This window comes from Myxozyma melibiosi (assembly GCF_037950935.1).
Source record: "Myxozyma melibiosi strain Phaff 52-87 chromosome Unknown BZA70scaffold_5, whole genome shotgun sequence".
Taxonomy (NCBI): Eukaryota; Fungi; Ascomycota; class Lipomycetes; order Lipomycetales; family Lipomycetaceae; genus Myxozyma; species Myxozyma melibiosi.
This window is the reverse complement of record NW_027042919.1, coordinates 108,748-126,226: the sequence shown is the minus strand read 5'-3', so window position 1 is coordinate 126,226 and position 17,479 is coordinate 108,748. Positions and strand designations below refer to the sequence as shown.

The window sequence follows — 17,479 nt, the reverse complement described above, 5'->3', positions numbered from 1 at the left end:
TAAAGTTTACGGAACGCGTTCAGGGGTTGTTTATAGTTACGCGACGTGGTTCTCTTCACTCTGCGCTAAGTCTGCTTCCGCAGAAAATCACTTACACCGCAGCTTCCACGCAACAGCTTCGCCATGCAGCGTACGCTTTTGTGATGCCAGATACCAACGAGTCATATCAGCCGGACGGCCTCGGGCAAGCGTCGCCCGCGACCGCCGAATCCTCCGCCAAACCACCACTCTCTGACGACGACATCCTCGACAAGCTGTACGAAGTCGCTCTCCTGCTTGATGCTGGGATAGACAAACAGACAATCGCGACGTGCATCAAACTGTGTGATAGTGGAATGAGTCCTGAGGCGTTGGCTGTATGTTGTGTTCTGGTTGTGGAGGAGAAGGGTGTGCTTACTGACTTTCTGTAGAAAATGATCTCCGGGCTCAAGGATGAAGCTACTTCGCATCCTGAGCGATAGCCTGGCAATCTTTTCTCAGCCAAATTCCACGGTTGCTCAAGTTAAATTACTTGTGATCTATCTATCTTACATTGCCCACCATACATCGTACATTACACATCAACACACCCTCATCAACCCTCCTGATCTCCGACAATCCACCCCGCCGCCAACCTATGTGCATTACTCTTCGCATCCGCTTTACTCCTAAACTTGACAAACTGCGCCAACTCCCGCAGCGCAAACTCCGCACTATTCTCGTCCGCACTCACATCCTTCGCCCTGGTCGTTGGCGCAACCACCACAGACTCCATCGCTATATTCCCCGCTATCCTTCGCGCAATCCGTTCTCTTCGCAAACGCACCTTAGCCGGAACAGGACGGACCATGCCGTCTTCGACCGTATCCCCGTTCTCGTCTTCGCGAAAGACCGTCCGCGAAGCCGTCGGAAGTGAACGTACCCAGATCGCAAGAAGCCGCTCGTAATTCGCCTGCGCATCTAACCCGTTCAAAGCACTATACGCCGAGTTCTGCAAGCCACAGTCATACACGCCGTATCCTTCTCGCTCCAGCGCCTCAGCAAGTTCACGCAATCCAGCAGCAAACACGGATAAATCGTCCGCGACACCGGTGTAATCGACCAGCTCGAATAGACTCGCTGGCTCGGCTAAAGTCTGATTTGTGTTTTCGGTGAAGAGACGCCATATGCGTCCGCAGACGTCCCTCGTCACTTGCTCCGCTGACAGCGTGACGAGGGTCTTGTCTTCTTCTGGGAATACTTTCTCATATAGCGGATGCAGATTCACGGTGCGAGGAGCAATAATTGGTTCGGGGTCGTTGAAATCAGTCAGCGCTGCTGCATCATTAAATATACCATCGGCATCAGCCCATACATCCAACGCCAGAGACTGCAGAGCCCCTGTATTATCAGAACAATAAAGTCGTTGCGTAAGACTGTAATCCATCGAAAACTGATACATCGTCATAAAGCTGCACTGACTCAGATGATCGTTCGGCTCCGACATTTCTGATAACTTAGCCGGTAGAGGCACAAGATCTAGCACGCGAGGTCCGATGTTTGCCGAAAATATATACGGATCTTCGCATGAGAAAGGAAGTTTGTCGCGCATCCCAAACTGGTAGCAGGTAACAAGTGGTTCAGCTGTCGAATATAACAGAGCATAAGTGTCATCGTTGGACACAAAGCTTGAACACTTTAATTCGGGATCATGGTCCCGGTAGTGCTTCCATGCCAGAGACTCCTTCGGAAACATTCGGAGATCCATCCAAATCAAATCGTCAGTAGTAACCACGAGCATCTCATTCCTCTTCTCTCCCACGTTATGCACATCAATAATTCTCGACGACTTTCGCGGGGCATACCGCAGTGGAGCATTCCCTGCCGGCGCCCGAAGATCAAACGAGAGCACATTGCGACTATTTGACATAATCAGGTTATTCAAGTTCGCACCCCAAAGAACTCGATGACGCTCAGGCGCTTCTACCTGCTCCTGCCCTCCCAACTGCTGAAAATGCGGTTTCGGGACACCTGTATTTGTGTAATTCATCTCTCGCAAATGTATCTTTCCATAATTATCCACCACCGCAAACTGTCGCCAGTACCACGGATTAAACGAGATATCTGAAAACGTACTGAACTGGGGCGCAGTGATCGTCGACATCAAATCGATCGTCATCAGCTGGTTTCTCGACATCTCAGAGCGCACCATCCCCGGTCGATAGAACGACACTCCCGACTGCGTCCGAACCGATAGCACCGCTCTCACACTATCCGACGTCTCATACCCGGCAAATTTGAGCCCCAGGATAGGCTCCTTGATATCCAGCTGCGCATGATGCGCACCCAACACCGGCAGTTCGAGATACGACCCTCGAAACGCATCCAGCTCATACTCTCCGTCCACCACGGTCGCAACATGGAGGATCGTGGTATTCACCCCACCCGCAAACGCGCAGCACTTTCTCCGTCGATCGTTGGTGTGGTCTCGTAAATATCCGAAATCGAGTAAATTGCCTTGCAGCGGATCGACAAACGACGGCGTCTTTCGGTTGAGCGCTTTCACTTCTCTTAGCGCGTCGCTCACCACTTCGCTGGGGATGAACGAGTCTGGTACTAATTTGCTCTGTAAATGCTCGTCAGATCTGCAAATTCTTGCAAAAGTCAATCATTAGTGGAACGTACCAGTTGTCGCCGGGAGTAGTCCAGCGGAAGCCGTGCGGAATCGTTGATCTCAAGTCGCGTCGCGCCGCTGTACATTTTCAAATGATTCGTCGCTTTCCATCTCAGACCTTCACAACACAGACTTTGTTAGCAGATAGCTCGTAGTATACTCAGAACAGCGACATACTATTGCTATGCAACCGCGGATAAATCCAGGACCCTTCCAAAGACAGCCCGGGAGCATACAGCGCGCCGCCTGGATGACCGTACTCCAGACGGACTCCGTAATCGCCATCCGACGGCCACATTCTCAAGGCATCCGTCAGCTATCCTTCGGGCCTCTTCTGTACACAAAGGCTTACTTCCTCTTATTCTTCTTCTTGCTGCTTATGATGGTGTTCACTGCATCAGGATTATCATCTCTTTTTTATTTTAGGTTTTACAGGGCTTTGGGTTAGGTCAAACTCCGATTTATCAGAAACATTTATTATTCATCATGCGCCGATATCATATCTTTAAATACACATACACCACAACATTACCGCCCAATCTACAGCTTCTTGTTCGACTTGAAAATCCGCGACGACTCGCGTAGACTAGAGGCCGACTGCACCGACGACGGCCCCTTGCTGCTGTACCCTGAACTCCCTCCAGCGTTATATCCGAACCCTTTCGCGCCCGACATGAACGACAGAGCGGTTCTATGATGGTGGAGCGGCTGCTGCTGAGGCGGCTCCGGCGCAGAGTTGCCCTGGTTCAGTGAAGATCCGTGACGTGCGTTCTCGGTAGGAAAGTCGATACCAGTCATTCCAAGCCCGTTAGCAGGACCCGCACCCTGCACCTGTCGCCGAAGTCGTTCGTGTTTAGTTTGCACTGTGCGAAATTTATCCAACAGATCGTTCCAGCGGGCTTCATCAATCCGGCCCTTGAAGCGGTTAAAAACAGGCTGTTTTCCTGATGTCGCAGAGGTAGCGCCTCCGCCGGAGGACATCAGCGCGGGAGGAACAATGTGCAGGTATCCGATAGCGCTGACAGAGTTGAGTCTGTTGCGGAGCGTGGCAAATGCGGAAGACTGCGGGAGCAGCATCAGTAAGCCATACAGACATCTATATAGATAAGGATACTTTTCAGGCTCCAGAAGTTGCAATCGAAGATCTATAAGAGTTAGCTTGAGTACACCAACGAGACTCCAAAAAGATAGTTGAGCTTACAAGTGAATACAGGCGACTCAAGCAGCTGAATCAGTTTATCAACCTGAATCAGCAACGTGACCGTAATCTCCAAATCCGCAAATATCTGCAGCAAATGAAACGCCTGCTCATAAGCCTGCGCCAGCAAACAAAGCGCAAACGTAGCGACCGCGTTGTGACACCACGATCTGAACAACGAAACAAAGAAATTCGTCCCTTCTTTCGTGTCCAGGTTCCGTAGCCGTCTCCGTAAACCCTGCAGCTCGGGAGCGGTTATGAGATTATTGTTCAGGTTCTGGATCATGATGCTTGCAAACTCGACGTCGTCTTCTTTCTCAAGAATCTCAGCCAGCGTGCGGTAAATCCGCTCGGGGTTGAGGCTGACGCAGAGTTGACGGATGATGAGGTTTCCTCGTGTCTCGAGCAGCTTTCTGTCAGTGCTAAACAGCGACAGCAAATTCAGCATGAACGACGCAAAATAATCGTCCTCGGAGTTGTAAGAGATCTGCGCGAGTAGTTGAAGGTCTTTGGTAACCACTGCATCACTAGAATCCGAAAGCGTCTTCAAAAGTGCTGGGAAAGTCCCGTCGTTGATTGCCAGAATCTTCCGAGACGCTTTCCGATGCAACATTATAAGCCAATCTAGAGCCGCAACTCTAGTCTCCTCTCTCTCGTTGAGGAAGTGCAGAGTCAGTGCGTTCACCGTAGCTGGATAATCAATCAACAGCTCTAGGTTAGTAGAGTCGTCGGCTTTGCCGTTACTTGCGGAAGCAGCGTCTGGCTCCTCGGTTGCGACCATTGTCGGCGAAGTCAAAGCCGACGCTGGCTGCGACCGGCTGCTGCTAGCCGTCAGCGAAAGCTTGCTCATCAGGCTCTCCTCGTCCCGGTCTCTGACAACTCTCTCCCGCGAAAGCGATCGTCCACCAACAGGCGGCTGAGGTGATAGACTCCGGGCCGTGGCAGGAGACCCGCCGAAGCCCTGTCTATGCGGTAAACCGGGAGTCGGAGGCAGAGATTGATCATCACCGTCGTGCCGTCTCTTTTCATTATCCGCTACCGTGTCAGGAAGAGACATGATGAGCTGCATCAGCTCGTTATTCACAGTCTCTGCAGACTTGCGAAGCTGCTCATTATCGTGTGCCATCGTCGGCAACAGTACCGACAAAAAGCGAGGAACGAACGGCAAAAGATCATCCGGGCAGATCTCGAAAAAGCTCTCGATCCACTTCAGCACAGTCAGCTGAATCTCCTGCTCTGTAGAGTCGAGGTACGAGAGCAGGATCTCAATCACTTTGGCGTAATCAACCTTGACATCTTGGCCAGGAAGATACACACCCTCCGCGATCGCCGACGCCAAGTTAAAATTGGCTCCTGAACCTTCTTCCTCATCCAAATACTCCTCATCCACATCTAACAATTCTCCAGCCTTTCCATTCTCCGATCCGGAGCCAACTGGTGCTCCATCAGCAGTGACAAACTGCTCATCATCGCCTGATTCCTCGCCATCCTTTCCCTTGTCTGCCGCATCCGCAGGCTTTGACGCGTCCGGCTTGCCGACATTAGCAGAAGCTGATGAAGAAGTTGTCGCTTCGTGCGCTTCTTTTGCCGCATTCTGCGCCTTGACCTCTGCAACAGTCCGCTTCAGCTCAGTGATCCGCTTGATCTCGCTCAAAAAGTTGTCGAGCGCGCCTTGCGTCGCGACCCGGACATCGATATTTGTGTCGCTCAAGAAGTTTAAGAGACCGCCAATGATCTCTGGAAGATACGAAACTAGCTCCAGATCAGGGATAGAGTCTAGTAAAGTAATCCATGAAACCAGAAACATTCTGGTAAACGGATTTATAACGTATATGCGATCGGTGAGTAGAGGGATGAAGCGCGAGAGCTGGAATGCAGGTTCCTGGGTAGGATCCTGAACAGGCTCGTGTGCGAGAACCGGTTTGTAAGGGTCACTCTGCTCCGCCGCCGGATCTGGTGGGAGCGGTTCAGGCGTAGTGTTGATGACCGAGACATAAGTCGCCGCTTTCTCCGCCACGATATCTTTAATCAGCCGATCAAGCAGATCAGCTCCGTTTTTCACAGTCAACTCTGAATCGGCCGCCAGACGACAGAGGGCATCAAAGATCTCGTTGAAGTACAGCAAGATCTCGCCCTTTGCGACTTTTGCGATATTGTACATACTCTCGCAAGCGTAGTACCGCACCCGCGCGTCTTGATCTCCAAAACAGGCCAGCACGGGCGGAATGATATCTTCGAGATACTGCGCGACGTGCGGACCGAGGGCGATAGCCGACGCGGCGAGGCCGATCAAGCCGCCGTTGCGCGCGTTCGGCTGGTGCACGGCATAGGCAAAGTCGTGGCACAGTTGATCGACAATTGATCTGATCTTTGCCTCGTCGTTCTCTTCAACGCATTGCCGGATTGTTTTCTCGAGCTCGAGAGCAGCGGCTTTGCGCTTCTCGTAGAGTCTGTCGTTCAGACCGCGCTGGATCTCCTTATCTGCGTCGAAGAGTGTCAACAACACAGGTAACTACACAACAATAGACACTAGATTAAATAGAACTCACTCATTGCAAACAAATAGGCTGAACAGCCAGACCAGCGATGTCAGGCCTTGTAGATCGGGTCGGTGATGCTTCTGGTGCTGTTGATCTCCGTGGCTGGTTGACTCACTGGATAATCGCGCCAGTTCAGGGTTCGGGCTCACTCGCCTCGACGCGATGTTCACGAATAGTCAACGCATTATGATAAATCAACCACAGACGCTGTTTTGATCCGGTGAATATGCGCTATTACACTAAGAATGAGCTCCTCTACTCGAAACGACGGCTCGAGAAGCAGCTCATCGCGCCAAGTCATCCGGAGAGACAACTTACATAACGCCGTCGAAGCCATTCGCAGTCTCCCTGTCGTCACCGAACGCGATCTCCTCGAACGATCTCACCGACTCTTATGGGACGAAGACGAAGTACCAGGAAATAAAGCACCGACAGGCACGAGCCAGGCCGGCTCGTCATCTGAGCTCGTTGTAGCGCAGATCGATATTCGCGATCGGGAAGCAAAGGCCGCCGAGTACGGCCGTGAGATTGCGAAGAAGTTTGCCTCGCGTTTGGTCAAAGATTTCCCAATCATAGATCTATCACGGTACCGAAGTGGCAAGATTGGCCTTCGATGGCGAACGCTTGCTGAATATGAGGAAAATATAGGCGGCGAGCGAGGTATCTGTGCGGAAGTTGGTTGCCGTATGCGCGACAAGAGCTACAAGCCTAATTCTGATAGCGTTCCAAGATTTAGAGAAGACAGTGGGCGCCATCGGGTTTTACTTGAGAAAAGGCAGGTGGTGTTTAGGTATTCTGAACCTGACGAGCGCGGAAAGCTCGAGACGAAATCAATAATGGTGGCATGCTGGCTGTGTCCTCATCATGGACGAAAGCTCGATCGCGCTCATAAATATGAGAAGGAAAGGCGGAGTGAAGAGGACGGTGAGAGTTCTCGGAGAGAAAAAGAGCACCGGAGTTCACCTAGGCACTCGTCATCTCGTTCATCCCGCTCGTCGTCTGTCGACAGACGTCGTGAGCAGCGTACGAGACAATGATTCTTTCTTTTTCATATAATGTATATTATGTACAAGTCCATACTAAGACTACTTCAACTCCGTTCACTAGGCTATATAATCATCCCATATCATCGAAATCCCCATCACTTCTCCTTTGACGCCGTAGTCGTGATCTTCATATGCTCAACATCAGCCGCGCTCAGCGGTTTCGACCCCAGCAACTCGGTTGGATGCCTAAGATAGTGCCAGTAAGACTTTGCAGGCGCAGCCTCGTGCAGTAAAGGCTCAAACGGGTTGATCTGGATCGCGTCCGGGGGTATTCCGGAAAAGTCTGAGAGAGGCACATCTCCGGTAACGGTGGTGCCCTCGGGTTGCTTGCCGACTTCTTCCGGTAGGACCAGCACGCCTTCACGAATGAGTCGATCACGCTCTTCTCTATGCCAATATGTCAACCGTCAATTAGAAGGAACCACTAGCAGCACGCTGTCTTACCTGAACAGCGGATCAAACACCTCGTAACCTAAGATTCCAAACGCATCAGCTTCAAGCACTTCAACCCACACAAAGCAATTGAGTCGAAGCACATACCTGTATACACGCCTCCGCCAATAGCTAACAGCAGAGGCACGTTGCGAAGAAATACTTTCCGCGACATTTGCTCAGATAGTTCAGGTACGCAACTGTATCGTCCATATTATTCTGAAGGTTCAGTTCTTCTGGAGCGTAGGCCTATTACAGGTACAGACCCCTTACAGTCTGTCTTCACTGCATTCACTACAGATGTCCTCAATTGTCGGTTATGATGCATTGGACAATTACAAATTGCTTATAAACGTGAGAAAAGTATCAACTTTTATAACTTAAACTACAAACCAGACCTTAAACGTAAAGCACTGCAAGTACACGAGATGAACCAAGATGGACAACGACAAGGACATATAACAAAAGACAAAATAGCCATTTTACTCTCTAATTAAGAACACACAGCTTAGTTGTTGATATCAAGACCGTTCTGGATCGCAAACATCTTAGCCGAAACCACGGATCCGTATTCCTCGATCTGGTTGCAGTACTGGTTGATCTGAGCAGAGATGAGCAGGTTGTCGAGACGCGAGGGCTCGGTCGGGAGCTTGAATTGCTTTTGCCAGTCGTCCTCGGAAACTGTGGGGAGACCTGCGCGCTCCCGAAGGGCGTTCTCGGTTTTCTATAGCGACTGTTAGCAATGATATACCTGCAGAGAACAATTAAGAGTGACAACTCACAGTCTTTTGGACCCACTGCTGGATCTTGGCCTGTTCTCTCGAGAGCTGACGCTGGAAGTAGTTGAATGTGCCCTGCTCGGCATAGTAGTCATCGACAGAGTCGATCAAGAACTCGACGTTCTTCTCCAAGTAAGGATCGATCGACAGCTCCAAGGTATCAAAGTTAGGAGCCATGGTGGAGGAAGCGAGAAGAGTGCTGGGGTCGTCCTTCTTCGCAAAGGCAGGAGAGTCAAGGTGCTGTAGCAGGGTAGTGGCAAGATGTGAGTTTTTGATGGAGAGAGGCAGCTCCTCGAGGATATCAAGGTAGGTGAGTTCGTGCTTGACGACAGCTTCGCTCGAGAACTTTCCGCCTGAGGCCTTGTTGGCGGCCAGGAACTGCTCTGAAAGACGGTAGGCCTTGAGCGATAAGCTTCCCTGTGAGGATTTTGTGACATCATGGACGAGAACGATGCTGTTGGGGTTGCTGGCGTGGAAGCTCACGAGGCTGTCGACGAGGGTCTGGGTGAAGAAGCCGCCGAGGTAAGACGAGATGTAGAATCCGACCGGGTTGACTTCAATGTTGACCTCCTTGAGCAGCCGGATCATGTCCGCCTGGTATCTGAGGTTGATCTTCGATCGCGGGTTGGCGGTGTCATCGCTCGAGCTGGCGGAGGAGTCGGCAGGGAAGGGGAACGCGTGCGTGAGCTGCAGGACTGAATCGGCGTCGAGACCGAGAAGAAGACCGCAGACGGTGGAAGGGAAGGACTCGGAGGTGTGCTTGGTGAGCTTGAGAAGGACCTAGATGCGTTTGAGCCTTGGTTAGTCGTCTTGTTTGTTGTCGCAGACAGAATCACGGTGCATACTCCAGAATCGAGGACGGCGGAGTAGACCGGGGTCGTAAGCTCGGGGAGCCTAAACACAGCAAACAAGTCAGCACACAATCCCTCACTAACAGCAACATAAACCACATTCAACCTACACAGTAACAGGAAGAGCCATGGTCGTGGTTTTGAGTCTCTAATTCGATGGTTGAAGACGGTCTCCTTCGCGCTGTGGTTCCGATTTTTTTTTCTCGCCGACTGCGCGGTTCTCGTCCCGCGCCCGCGTAGCGCTCAGAACGGACGTTACCCGGCGATAAACAACTTTACCCCTTCCACGTGATCTCAAGAGCCGCACAGGAAAAATAAAAATTGATCGCAAGCATCGAGGACAGGGACGAAGATATCTGATTCCTGTCTATTTCAACAGTCCGAGAAATAGAAGAAGAGAGATGTCGGCCGCTGCACTATCGTCTCAGTTGAGGACATGTTTGGTCACAACTCTTGCGCCCGAGACCGAGCCGACGCTGCACACGCGCCTGGGCTCGGCCGCGCTCTGCCTTAGTTCGCATGCCATCATCAGCTCCTCAGATCCTCAGATCCTGCACCGCGTCCGCGTCCGACTGTCGGCTATGCTGCAGTCGTCAAAGTCTGATGTCAGGCGGTCTGGTGCGGAGTTGGTTAACGCGCTTATTGGAGTCGAGTGGGAGTCTATGAATAGCCATGGACTGACTTGGATGAAGTTGCTCGTCTCGATTTTGGAGGTAAGCAGCTCTTGTTTTCTTTTCCGACGCGGGTACTAACATGTGATGATTTAGAAACGAGTGGACGGATATGATACTCTAGAAGCAGTTGTTGGAGCTATACGCAAAATCCTTTCACGGATAAAAGACAAGCCCACGCTGATCCGCGAGATCGCGACCCCCCATATCCCAGCATACGCCTCGGCGCTACTATCGCTTGCCTCTCCCGAGCACGACATTCTCACAAAGCGCGCGCTGCTTATTGCCTTACCTGCATTTTTGGATCTCATTCGAAATTTCTCAAACACGTTCCGTCCGTTTGTGAGTAAGGTGATGAACAACATCGTGTACCCGACGCTCAACTCGAGCGCATGGACGCAGACTCCTGTTGATCTGCAGATCGAAAGTCTGTGCGGGAGCATCTACGCCTCGATATATCTCACCGCTCCCAAAGACCAACTTCGCGAGTGGCAGATCTCAATTTTGAAGATCGTGGACGAGGCTCATAAGACTATATCGCAAACATTCGGAATAGTACAGCAGGATGCGAAGTACTCAGAGTCTGCCTCAGGGTGGGAAATGACCGTCGACATCCGCGACACTTATACGGGAGTCTTGCGTCTTGAGATGCTCTTCCGTCTGCTACAAACCGTCTTGACCACCGAAACAAAGGGGCCAGTACAAGTCCCGCTTTCAAAGATCATTGATCTGGCAGATCGTCTGCTTGATATGGAAATTGACTTGATCGAGTTCAAAGACACTTCAGAGAGACAGGACCGGGATTTCATCTTGACTGTTCTTCCTGTGGTTCATGGGAATGCGTATAACCTTCTCAATACTACTGCGCATGCAGTCGGTCAGGCAATGTTGCCATATACGGAAAAGGTGTTTTCTCACCTACGATCGGTAAAACTAGTGCCCAGCAGGTAAGATGTCTTTGAAATTCACACATTACGCCTCTGCTAACTATAAACAGCCTCTTTGCGATCCCCATATTCGAATTTGTCACGAACTTCACAACCCTGATGCGCTTCGTGCCCGACGACTTTACGCAAGAGTTAACCCACATCATCGAGCTCGCTCTCACCAGTCTCGAGCCAATCAACGAATCCTCGACCCTTGCAGATTTCTTCAGCCACCCGTCCGCGTTCGTGACACAGCCACCGTCTGAGCTCCGACTGCCAGTTTTGAGACTACTGCATGCGGTCGTGAATGCTATGCCTGGATTACCTGCCACAACGCGGTCTCGAATTGACCGGTTTGCGCTGATGATGCTGAATACTCCGTCGTCAGCTACTGAGGAAGAACGTTTGCTTCTCGCGACAGTGCTGCAGCCTGGTAATAACATCAGATGGAGCATCCTACCTATGGTATCCCGGAAGATTCCCGAAAGCGAAGCTCTCGGGGCGCTGATTCACCCGCGCTTCCCGCCTATGCCGAAGCGGAAGGAGGAGATTGAGGCGACGGCATCAGTGGAGGCGCTTAAGTCGCTCAAAGCTCAAGCTGTCAAGGAGGAAGGAAGTGATGCAGAGTCAGGGGATGAGGAGATGGCTGATGACGAAGACGACGAGAGCCGTGTCAAGCTCGAGGAGTTGGTTGTGAAGCCGGGGACACAATCTGCTGCAGAAACAGCTGAGCCAACTACCTCTGCTTCTGCCGCGCCCTCTGTGTCTTCTATCCTCAAGCACATTCCTGATTCAAGTGATAAGGTGCTGCAGACAAGTTCTGCCCCGGCTCCAGTACCAAAAGAGCATATTTCCAGTTCTGAAGAACCTCAGACGAGCTCGTTGCCAATCTCGCAGCAGCTGGGTGCACAGAAGCGGGCGGCGGAGGATGATGCCGCTGCCGATAGCTCTCCTAAGAGACCACGATCAGATGACGAGGGTGCAGTATCTACCCCGGTCGCAGCGACTACCACAAAGACCACTGTGGGGACGATTCCAGTTGCTGAGGAGGAAGATGAGGGCGATGAGGATGAAGATTTCGAGATGCCAGAGTTGAATACTGAGTTGTCGTCTGATGACGAGGAGTAGTGCTCTTGTAAGATAGTCTATTAATAAAGTATGCAGCCGTCTATATATGTGCATTTATAATAATGTAGAGACCTCGCTGCCGCTCACAACCACCGAGTCCACCGCCCGAACTACATCTGCAGTCACTTGCTCGATAGTCCTACACGCGTCGATAGTAAACACGGGGCCGACATCCAGCGCACCCTTTGCCAAGACCTTTTTAAAACACTCTCTCACTTTCTCCTGAAACTCAGTCACCTCGTACCGCTCCTGTCCAAAGTCCGCCCTCGTGCTCTGCAGCTTCGCGTTCTCGGGATCAATGTCGAGGAAGATCGTCAGGTCGGGACGCGGTAAGCCCCGCTCGGGAGCAGTACACCATTCTAACGACATGCTGTCGACGCCCTTTGCTAATGAGTACGCGACGCCCGACGGCACGTATCTGTCTAGGATCACGGTTTGACCCGCCATCAACGAGCTGAGGATACTTTCCCGGAGTTCCCATCTATTTGCGGAAAATAAGAGGTGAATTGACTGATCTGGTAGGGTTGTATTGCTTGCCAGATAAGAGTTGATCATCTGTCCAATCTGCGTCGTTCGATCTTCTGAGAATTAGCAAAATACAACATAGATGGAAGGCATATTGGAGAACATACCAGGCACTTTTTGGACGCGACATGATCCAGCCCCGTTCAGAGATATGAGGTAGTCACACAGCAGCCGACACTGAGTCGTCTTTCCTGCCCGATCAAGTCCTTCGAGCAGAATCAAACGTCCCCTTGTCTTGGTCTCCGAGGAAGTAGTCATTATTATCACCGCACCTCAGCTCCGAGCAGCTTCACGCGTCAAAAGACCAAACAACGCGTGCGGACCAATTTCAACCACAAAACCCACTTGAATTTGTCAGCGGAACCAAAAACCTTAAAATTTTAAAACATCGAAATATTCGTAAAAGTCATTTGTAAATCGATTATTCGTCGGGTGTCTGCTCTGCTCTGTTGTTTTGGGAGGCAATTCGAGCGCTGTTTGGACTATCATCGCATTTTTGTTTAGACTGCAGTAAGAATACGGCAAATCATGGCTAGCAGATTTGGAGTCAGTTTATTGCGGCAACCGGCGAGCCGGATATTGCTCACCGCAGTGTCGTCTTCGTCAGCAAGACAGTTCACGAGCATCGCGCGAAGCAGCAGCAGCTCGTTCGGCAGAGCTGCGGTCACAGTGCCGCTACAAAGGCAGTTTTCGTCGTCGGCGATAAGTTGGCACGGCCATGTTCACACGCCTGCGCCGGGAGAGGAGTATGTCGTTCTTCTGGATTACTCTTTCGGTGCAATTTCAGTGCTAATGTGTATATAATGCAGGATCCGGGTCACTTTTATAACAAGAGAAGGAGAGCAGGTTGCTATAGACGCTGCTGCCGGGGATAATCTTCTTGATATCGCCCAGGCGTATGACTTGGACATGGAGGGTACGTACAACAATATGTTCCGTTGAATGAACATATATATGAACATGTATATGATTCTCGTCTGCAGGTGCTAACACGATGGTACCAGGCGCCTGCGGTGGCTCTTGCGCGTGCTCGACTTGCCATGTAATCGTCGACCCAGAATACTACGACCTCATTCCCGAACCAGATGATGACGAGAACGATATGCTCGACCTGGCCTTCGGTCTCACTGAGACGTAAGTCCCCCCACTCTCTTTGTGCATCTAGCAACTCTCAAATTGACAATGATCTTGTAGATCACGCCTTGGATGCCAAGTTACAATGACAAAAGAGCTCGACGGGCTGAGAGTCGCGCTTCCCCAGATGACCAGAAACCTACAGGCTCGCGATTTCGAAAAGCGATAAGCTCTACTTTAGAAAAAATGTTTAATATCTCGTCTTCTCATTTTTGACTTTGTGGCGTGTGGGCGACCTGGTAGAGATGATTCGTGCTTGGTGACAAGAGGTGAAGGTGGGTTGGAGCGAAACGGAATCCATAATATGTAGCATATAACACGAGTGCGGAAGCAAGTTGCAGACTGCTTCGACACCAGTTGTAATTCCAGTCGGGTTTTTTGTATATATTCAGAGGAGGTTCTCTACATTGCAGAATTCAGATCGTCTAGTATATTACAGTTATATAAATCCTCAAAGCAAAATTCCCAACCTAAGCCTGCACCGCCAAATTCGCAATCGCCTTCTTCTGCGCCTCGATCACAGTGTTGAAAAGCTTGACAACACCCCTCTTCGCCGTCTTCTTCAACTTCTTCTCGCGCTCCGTATTCTTCTGTACCGCGTCCGGATCAGTAGCCTCCCCTTCTCTAAGCCCGCTAATCACGTCCTTCACGCGCTCTTTATCCAGCAATCCCTTTTTTTCCATTCGCAGCGCACGCTTGGCTTTCGCTTCTAGTTTTGCGTCTTCGATCTCCTTCGCGGCCTTCTTGGAGCGCACGAGAACGGGGTCCGAACGATCGTGGGCTTTCAGATGGGAGCCGAGAATCGCAGTCATGGCGGTCGAGAACGCGGCCGGGTCGAGGTTTTTCTTCTCTAGAAGGTAGAGGTATCATTAGCACAGTTCAATATTAGATGTATCAGTAGAAGTAAAAAGACGTACTCTTGGGTTGCTTTTCATGAGCGGCAGCATTGATATGTTCAATCTCTTCATCGCCATCTGAATCATCGTCCCCAGACTCGCTGTCTGCGTCACTGTTCTCGTCGCCCTCATCCTCATTATCCGCTCCATCATCATCCTCAGATTCGTCTGCATCATTAGCTGTGCTCTTGAGTTCACTTTCGCTGATTTCGGCCCCGTCGCTCGACACATCGTCGACTTCGAACTCATCGTTCGAGTCCTGTTCTGAGTCTACCTCTGGCATCTCAGCCTCTTCTGCACCCAAACAGATAGCCTGTTAGTATATACTACCACTAGAATCACACATAAAGCACCATTTACTAACCAGATTCTTCACTCTCAGAAACAACTTTGCGCTTCTTGTTCTTCACCGCGCTCTTCGTCGACTTCCGTTTCAGCGCCGCCAGCCTGACTGATCCCTTTGGCTTCTCCTCCTCCCTCACACCTCCCTTCTTCTCCGTCATCTTTCGTTTTCTCGAATCTCCGTTTTTCAGCTTTGTTCCTGCCATTCTCTATTATTCACTTCGTTCTAAGCACTTTTTCTTCAAACCGAACCTGAAAATACTCTGATCAGGATCCCGTTGGGAGTTTTGAATATTTTTTTTCTTTCTTCGATGGATGAGTCAGCAATCACGTCATCATCCCAAACCTCGCTTCTCGCTCTTCAGCCTTCCTTCATCAGCCAGCAGCAAACCGTTTCTTGATCCTTTTTGATCGCCGCTTTGTTCTCGCGTCTGGCTGTTTTGTTTGTTTACGGCGCTAGATCTTGGTTGGCGACACTGATATTCACCGTCTGTATTGTTTCCACAGCTACGTTTGAGTGAAATAACTCTTCCGGATTCAAAGTCATCCAACGGCAAACATCAGCTCATCGTCAAACCACAATGTCCTCCTCAGATCCCCCCTCCGCGCCTTTCTCGCGGTCAGACTCTCTCAGACCATACTACCACCGCCCAGAACTCGTTTTCCACAACGGGGTGCCCGACTTTGCCATCTCCAAGCACGGCGGCGGCAGCGGCCTCGCGAACGGGTCCTACAGCTCGTCGACCCGCGCCGACGCGCTCCTCGCGGATCTCGACTATGCAGACTACCTCGAGTTTCCCAACACGACCGAAGTCGTGCGCAGCGTGACAGGCGCCGTGCTTATGAGGTACTCGTCGACCTTTCTCGTACAGCCGTTCGAGGTCGCGAAGATGGTGCTGCAGTGCGGCAAGTACGTCCGCGCACCAGGATCGTCGTCTACGACGGCCAAGAAACCAACGAGCAGTAAACGAGGTCCGCGGGGACGGATAGACGACATCGACACGTTCGAGATCGACATTGACGACCAGGACGAAGACGAAGTTGACTACTTCTCCACGCCGGGAGACGTCAAAGGTCCGTCGGCATCGAAACCCCGCCACCAACACAACCGCGCAAATAGCGTAACCTCGTCTGCATCATCGGACGAGTCGATCAACAGTACAGGCAGTCGAAAGAGAGCGTCGGCGAGGTTGCGGAAAACATCGATGCCGATACCGGAGCTACATCAGATCACCGCGCACTCTCCGCACATAACGGGTGCCATGGGCGCCTTATGGACTAAAGATGGACCATGGGGAATTTGGAAGGGTGAGTTGAGTTGCTCTAATTTTATATGAGCCAATAGCTGATTTTTGATTTCTACAGGATCCAATGTGACGTTCGTGCAGAATCTGGCATTCAACACCATTGAATCGTGGATGTCGGCCTTCTTCTCCGCCATCATCGGGATCTCAGACCCCTCCATTATCGACGTCATCGACAGCACGCACCCGCTCGTCGCCCTCTTTGCCTCCGTCACCGCAACGACAGTCACCGCCCTCCTCCTCTCCCCTCTCGACATCGTCCGCACAAAACTGATCCTCACCCCTCCCGACGCGCAGCCGCGCTCTGTCGTCACCTCTCTCCAGTGTCTCCCCTCGCTCACATGTCCCCAGCATCTCCTCCTTCCGACCGCCCTCCTCGCCGCCGTACCCAAGCTCATCCGTCGCGGAACGCCCTACTTCCTCCGCAGCAGATGGGGCATCGAGCAATACGGCTCCCCCGTCGCCTTCAGCCTCTTCTCCTTCCTCTCCGCCACCGCAGAGCTCTTCGTCAGACTCCCGCTCGAAACCGTCCTGCGCCGCGGCCAGCTCGCCTACGTTGGCGTGAAGAAAGCAATCGTCGACATAGGAGAGTACGAAGGTGTTCTGGGCACGATGTGGAATATCCTCACAAACGAGGATAACGGCGAAACGGGACTCGATGGTCTGTGGAGGGGCTGGCGCGTGGGAATGTTGAGTATTTTGGGGACGTGGGGGATTAATCGGATCAGATCACGGTCAGACTACGCCGGTCGGGAAGAGCGATTTTAATTATTCGACAAGTTTTGAATCATGTATTTAGTGGCAGATTTTCTGGTGTTTTGCTTTTCTTTTATGTAATGGTTATGCAGCAAGTCTGCTGATTTCTAATCTCAACTACACATCCTAATATCTCTTACTGTTTCATTCTTAGGCCTATACTAACGTCGTAGCGAAGTACTATACAAATCCTTCTAGTCAGTGTCCATCTTATCCTCGCTCTTATCCGCCGGCTTCGCCTCCTCCTCTCCGCCCGCACTCGCACTCGCCTCCGCGGCCGGTTCCTCAGGAATAGTCTCGGTTCCCCCCGCCGCCGCGG

General features: G+C 51.4%; 11 protein-coding genes across 11 annotated transcripts; 5 read left to right on the top strand and 6 right to left on the bottom strand.

The window, feature by feature from the left end:
• The first annotated feature begins 34 nt into the window (after positions 1–34).
• Positions 35–518, top strand: BZA70DRAFT_153024 (uncharacterized protein). The gene is made up of 2 exons (XM_064909720.1): positions 35–356; positions 411–518. Exons 1-2 carry the CDS (start codon positions 144–146, stop codon positions 459–461), a joined length of 264 nt encoding a protein of 87 aa, XP_064768360.1. The 5' UTR covers positions 35–143; the 3' UTR covers positions 462–518.
• BZA70DRAFT_277849 (RNA polymerase I-specific transcription-initiation factor-domain-containing protein) lies at positions 334–3,014 on the bottom strand. Its single transcript, XM_064912515.1, has 3 exons — positions 2,810–3,014; positions 2,644–2,750; positions 334–2,584 (listed from the first exon to the last, which is right to left on the bottom strand). Exons 1-3 carry the CDS (start codon positions 2,928–2,930, stop codon positions 575–577), a joined length of 2,238 nt encoding a protein of 745 aa, XP_064768359.1. The 5' UTR covers positions 2,931–3,014; the 3' UTR covers positions 334–574.
• Positions 3,015–3,086: 72 nt separating this feature from the next.
• BZA70DRAFT_306696 (vacuolar protein 14 C-terminal Fig4p binding-domain-containing protein) lies at positions 3,087–6,515 on the bottom strand. The gene is made up of 3 exons (XM_064914811.1): positions 6,380–6,515; positions 3,834–6,311; positions 3,087–3,777 (listed from the first exon to the last, which is right to left on the bottom strand). Exons 1-3 carry the CDS (start codon positions 6,381–6,383, stop codon positions 3,173–3,175), a joined length of 3,087 nt encoding a protein of 1,028 aa, XP_064768358.1. The 5' UTR covers positions 6,384–6,515; the 3' UTR covers positions 3,087–3,172.
• BZA70DRAFT_277847 (uncharacterized protein) lies at positions 6,516–7,457 on the top strand. The gene has a single exon (XM_064912514.1). The coding sequence runs from the start codon at positions 6,616–6,618 to the stop codon at positions 7,405–7,407; it is 792 nt and encodes a 263-aa protein (XP_064768357.1). The 5' UTR covers positions 6,516–6,615; the 3' UTR covers positions 7,408–7,457.
• Positions 7,458–8,161, bottom strand: BZA70DRAFT_277846 (uncharacterized protein). The gene is made up of 3 exons (XM_064912513.1): positions 7,957–8,161; positions 7,861–7,888; positions 7,458–7,803 (listed from the first exon to the last, which is right to left on the bottom strand). The coding sequence occupies exons 1-3, from the start codon at positions 8,021–8,023 to the stop codon at positions 7,512–7,514; spliced, it is 387 nt and encodes a 128-aa protein (XP_064768356.1). The 5' UTR covers positions 8,024–8,161; the 3' UTR covers positions 7,458–7,511.
• Positions 8,162–9,828, bottom strand: BZA70DRAFT_277844 (uncharacterized protein). The gene is made up of 4 exons (XM_064912512.1): positions 9,589–9,828; positions 9,473–9,521; positions 8,631–9,407; positions 8,162–8,572 (listed from the first exon to the last, which is right to left on the bottom strand). The coding sequence occupies exons 1-4, from the start codon at positions 9,606–9,608 to the stop codon at positions 8,357–8,359; spliced, it is 1,062 nt and encodes a 353-aa protein (XP_064768355.1). The 5' UTR covers positions 9,609–9,828; the 3' UTR covers positions 8,162–8,356.
• On the top strand, positions 9,829–12,203 carry BZA70DRAFT_310520 (rRNA processing/ribosome biogenesis-domain-containing protein; the record flags this gene model as incomplete). Its single annotated transcript, XM_064914924.1, has 3 exons — positions 9,829–10,191; positions 10,246–11,096; positions 11,147–12,203. Exons 1-3 carry the CDS (start codon positions 9,880–9,882, stop codon positions 12,201–12,203), a joined length of 2,220 nt encoding a protein of 739 aa, XP_064768354.1. The 5' UTR covers positions 9,829–9,879.
• Positions 12,202–13,151, bottom strand: BZA70DRAFT_247611 (thymidylate kinase Tmp1). Its single transcript, XM_064910655.1, has 2 exons — positions 12,836–13,151; positions 12,202–12,781 (listed from the first exon to the last, which is right to left on the bottom strand). Exons 1-2 carry the CDS (start codon positions 12,984–12,986, stop codon positions 12,258–12,260), a joined length of 675 nt encoding a protein of 224 aa, XP_064768353.1. The 5' UTR covers positions 12,987–13,151; the 3' UTR covers positions 12,202–12,257.
• A 1-nt stretch (position 13,152) lies between these two features.
• On the top strand, positions 13,153–14,276 carry BZA70DRAFT_277839 (2Fe-2S ferredoxin-type domain-containing protein). Its single transcript, XM_064912511.1, has 4 exons — positions 13,153–13,474; positions 13,538–13,644; positions 13,733–13,862; positions 13,923–14,276. The coding sequence occupies exons 1-4, from the start codon at positions 13,257–13,259 to the stop codon at positions 14,029–14,031; spliced, it is 564 nt and encodes a 187-aa protein (XP_064768352.1). The 5' UTR covers positions 13,153–13,256; the 3' UTR covers positions 14,032–14,276.
• BZA70DRAFT_277837 (Rrp15p-domain-containing protein) lies at positions 14,277–15,441 on the bottom strand. Its single transcript, XM_064912510.1, has 3 exons — positions 15,123–15,441; positions 14,780–15,049; positions 14,277–14,712 (listed from the first exon to the last, which is right to left on the bottom strand). Exons 1-3 carry the CDS (start codon positions 15,304–15,306, stop codon positions 14,333–14,335), a joined length of 834 nt encoding a protein of 277 aa, XP_064768351.1. The 5' UTR covers positions 15,307–15,441; the 3' UTR covers positions 14,277–14,332.
• BZA70DRAFT_152724 (mitochondrial carrier domain-containing protein) lies at positions 15,429–17,443 on the top strand. The gene is made up of 2 exons (XM_064909719.1): positions 15,429–16,408; positions 16,466–17,443. Exons 1-2 carry the CDS (start codon positions 15,682–15,684, stop codon positions 17,170–17,172), a joined length of 1,434 nt encoding a protein of 477 aa, XP_064768350.1. The 5' UTR covers positions 15,429–15,681; the 3' UTR covers positions 17,173–17,443.
• The last annotated feature ends 36 nt before the right edge of the window (positions 17,444–17,479 follow it).

What these genes read in the sequence shown, in the direction of transcription:
- BZA70DRAFT_277837 (XM_064912510.1), bottom strand. Translation starts at nt 15,306, where the DNA reads ATGGCAGGAACAAAGCTGAAAAACGGAGATTCGAGAAAACGAAAGATG. An exon ending in TTCTGAGAGTGAAGAATCTG is followed by an intron (nt 15,050 to 15,122) that starts GTTAGTAAATGG and finishes TGGGTGCAGAAG; the next exon opens with AGGCTGAGATGCCAGAGGTA. An exon ending in TCATGAAAAGCAACCCAAGA is followed by an intron (nt 14,713 to 14,779) that starts GTACGTCTTTTT and finishes TCTACCTTCTAG; the next exon opens with AGAAGAAAAACCTCGACCCG.
- BZA70DRAFT_306696 (XM_064914811.1), bottom strand. An exon ending in TGAGTCGCCTGTATTCACTT is followed by an intron (nt 3,778 to 3,833) that starts GTAAGCTCAACT and finishes TAACTCTTATAG; the next exon opens with ATCTTCGATTGCAACTTCTG.
- BZA70DRAFT_277849 (XM_064912515.1), bottom strand. Translation starts at nt 2,930, where the DNA reads ATGTGGCCGTCGGATGGCGATTACGGAGTCCGTCTGGAGTACGGTCAT. An exon ending in TCCGCGGTTGCATAGCAATA is followed by an intron (nt 2,751 to 2,809) that starts GTATGTCGCTGT and finishes TGTGTTGTGAAG; the next exon opens with GTCTGAGATGGAAAGCGACG. An exon ending in ACTACTCCCGGCGACAACTG is followed by an intron (nt 2,585 to 2,643) that starts GTACGTTCCACT and finishes GAGCATTTACAG; the next exon opens with AGCAAATTAGTACCAGACTC.
- BZA70DRAFT_153024 (XM_064909720.1), top strand. Translation starts at nt 144, where the DNA reads ATGCCAGATACCAACGAGTCATATCAGCCGGACGGCCTCGGGCAAGCG. An exon ending in TGAGTCCTGAGGCGTTGGCT is followed by an intron (nt 357 to 410) that starts GTATGTTGTGTT and finishes GACTTTCTGTAG; the next exon opens with AAAATGATCTCCGGGCTCAA.
- BZA70DRAFT_152724 (XM_064909719.1), top strand. Translation starts at nt 15,682, where the DNA reads ATGTCCTCCTCAGATCCCCCCTCCGCGCCTTTCTCGCGGTCAGACTCT. An exon ending in ACCATGGGGAATTTGGAAGG is followed by an intron (nt 16,409 to 16,465) that starts GTGAGTTGAGTT and finishes TGATTTCTACAG; the next exon opens with GATCCAATGTGACGTTCGTG.
- BZA70DRAFT_277839 (XM_064912511.1), top strand. Translation starts at nt 13,257, where the DNA reads ATGGCTAGCAGATTTGGAGTCAGTTTATTGCGGCAACCGGCGAGCCGG. An exon ending in ACGCCTGCGCCGGGAGAGGA is followed by an intron (nt 13,475 to 13,537) that starts GTATGTCGTTCT and finishes TATATAATGCAG; the next exon opens with GATCCGGGTCACTTTTATAA. An exon ending in GTATGACTTGGACATGGAGG is followed by an intron (nt 13,645 to 13,732) that starts GTACGTACAACA and finishes CGATGGTACCAG; the next exon opens with GCGCCTGCGGTGGCTCTTGC.
- BZA70DRAFT_277846 (XM_064912513.1), bottom strand. Translation starts at nt 8,023, where the DNA reads ATGTCGCGGAAAGTATTTCTTCGCAACGTGCCTCTGCTGTTAGCTATT. An exon ending in TGGCGGAGGCGTGTATACAG is followed by an intron (nt 7,889 to 7,956) that starts GTATGTGCTTCG and finishes TTGGAATCTTAG; the next exon opens with GTTACGAGGTGTTTGATCCG. An exon ending in GTGTTTGATCCGCTGTTCAG is followed by an intron (nt 7,804 to 7,860) that starts GTAAGACAGCGT and finishes ATATTGGCATAG; the next exon opens with AGAAGAGCGTGATCGACTCA.
- BZA70DRAFT_247611 (XM_064910655.1), bottom strand. Translation starts at nt 12,986, where the DNA reads ATGACTACTTCCTCGGAGACCAAGACAAGGGGACGTTTGATTCTGCTC. An exon ending in TCGCGTCCAAAAAGTGCCTG is followed by an intron (nt 12,782 to 12,835) that starts GTATGTTCTCCA and finishes AATTCTCAGAAG; the next exon opens with ATCGAACGACGCAGATTGGA.
- BZA70DRAFT_277847 (XM_064912514.1), top strand. Translation starts at nt 6,616, where the DNA reads ATGAGCTCCTCTACTCGAAACGACGGCTCGAGAAGCAGCTCATCGCGC.
- BZA70DRAFT_277844 (XM_064912512.1), bottom strand. Translation starts at nt 9,608, where the DNA reads ATGGCTCTTCCTGTTACTGT. An exon ending in ATGGCTCTTCCTGTTACTGT is followed by an intron (nt 9,522 to 9,588) that starts GTAGGTTGAATG and finishes TGCTGTGTTTAG; the next exon opens with GCTCCCCGAGCTTACGACCC. An exon ending in CCGCCGTCCTCGATTCTGGA is followed by an intron (nt 9,408 to 9,472) that starts GTATGCACCGTG and finishes AAACGCATCTAG; the next exon opens with GTCCTTCTCAAGCTCACCAA.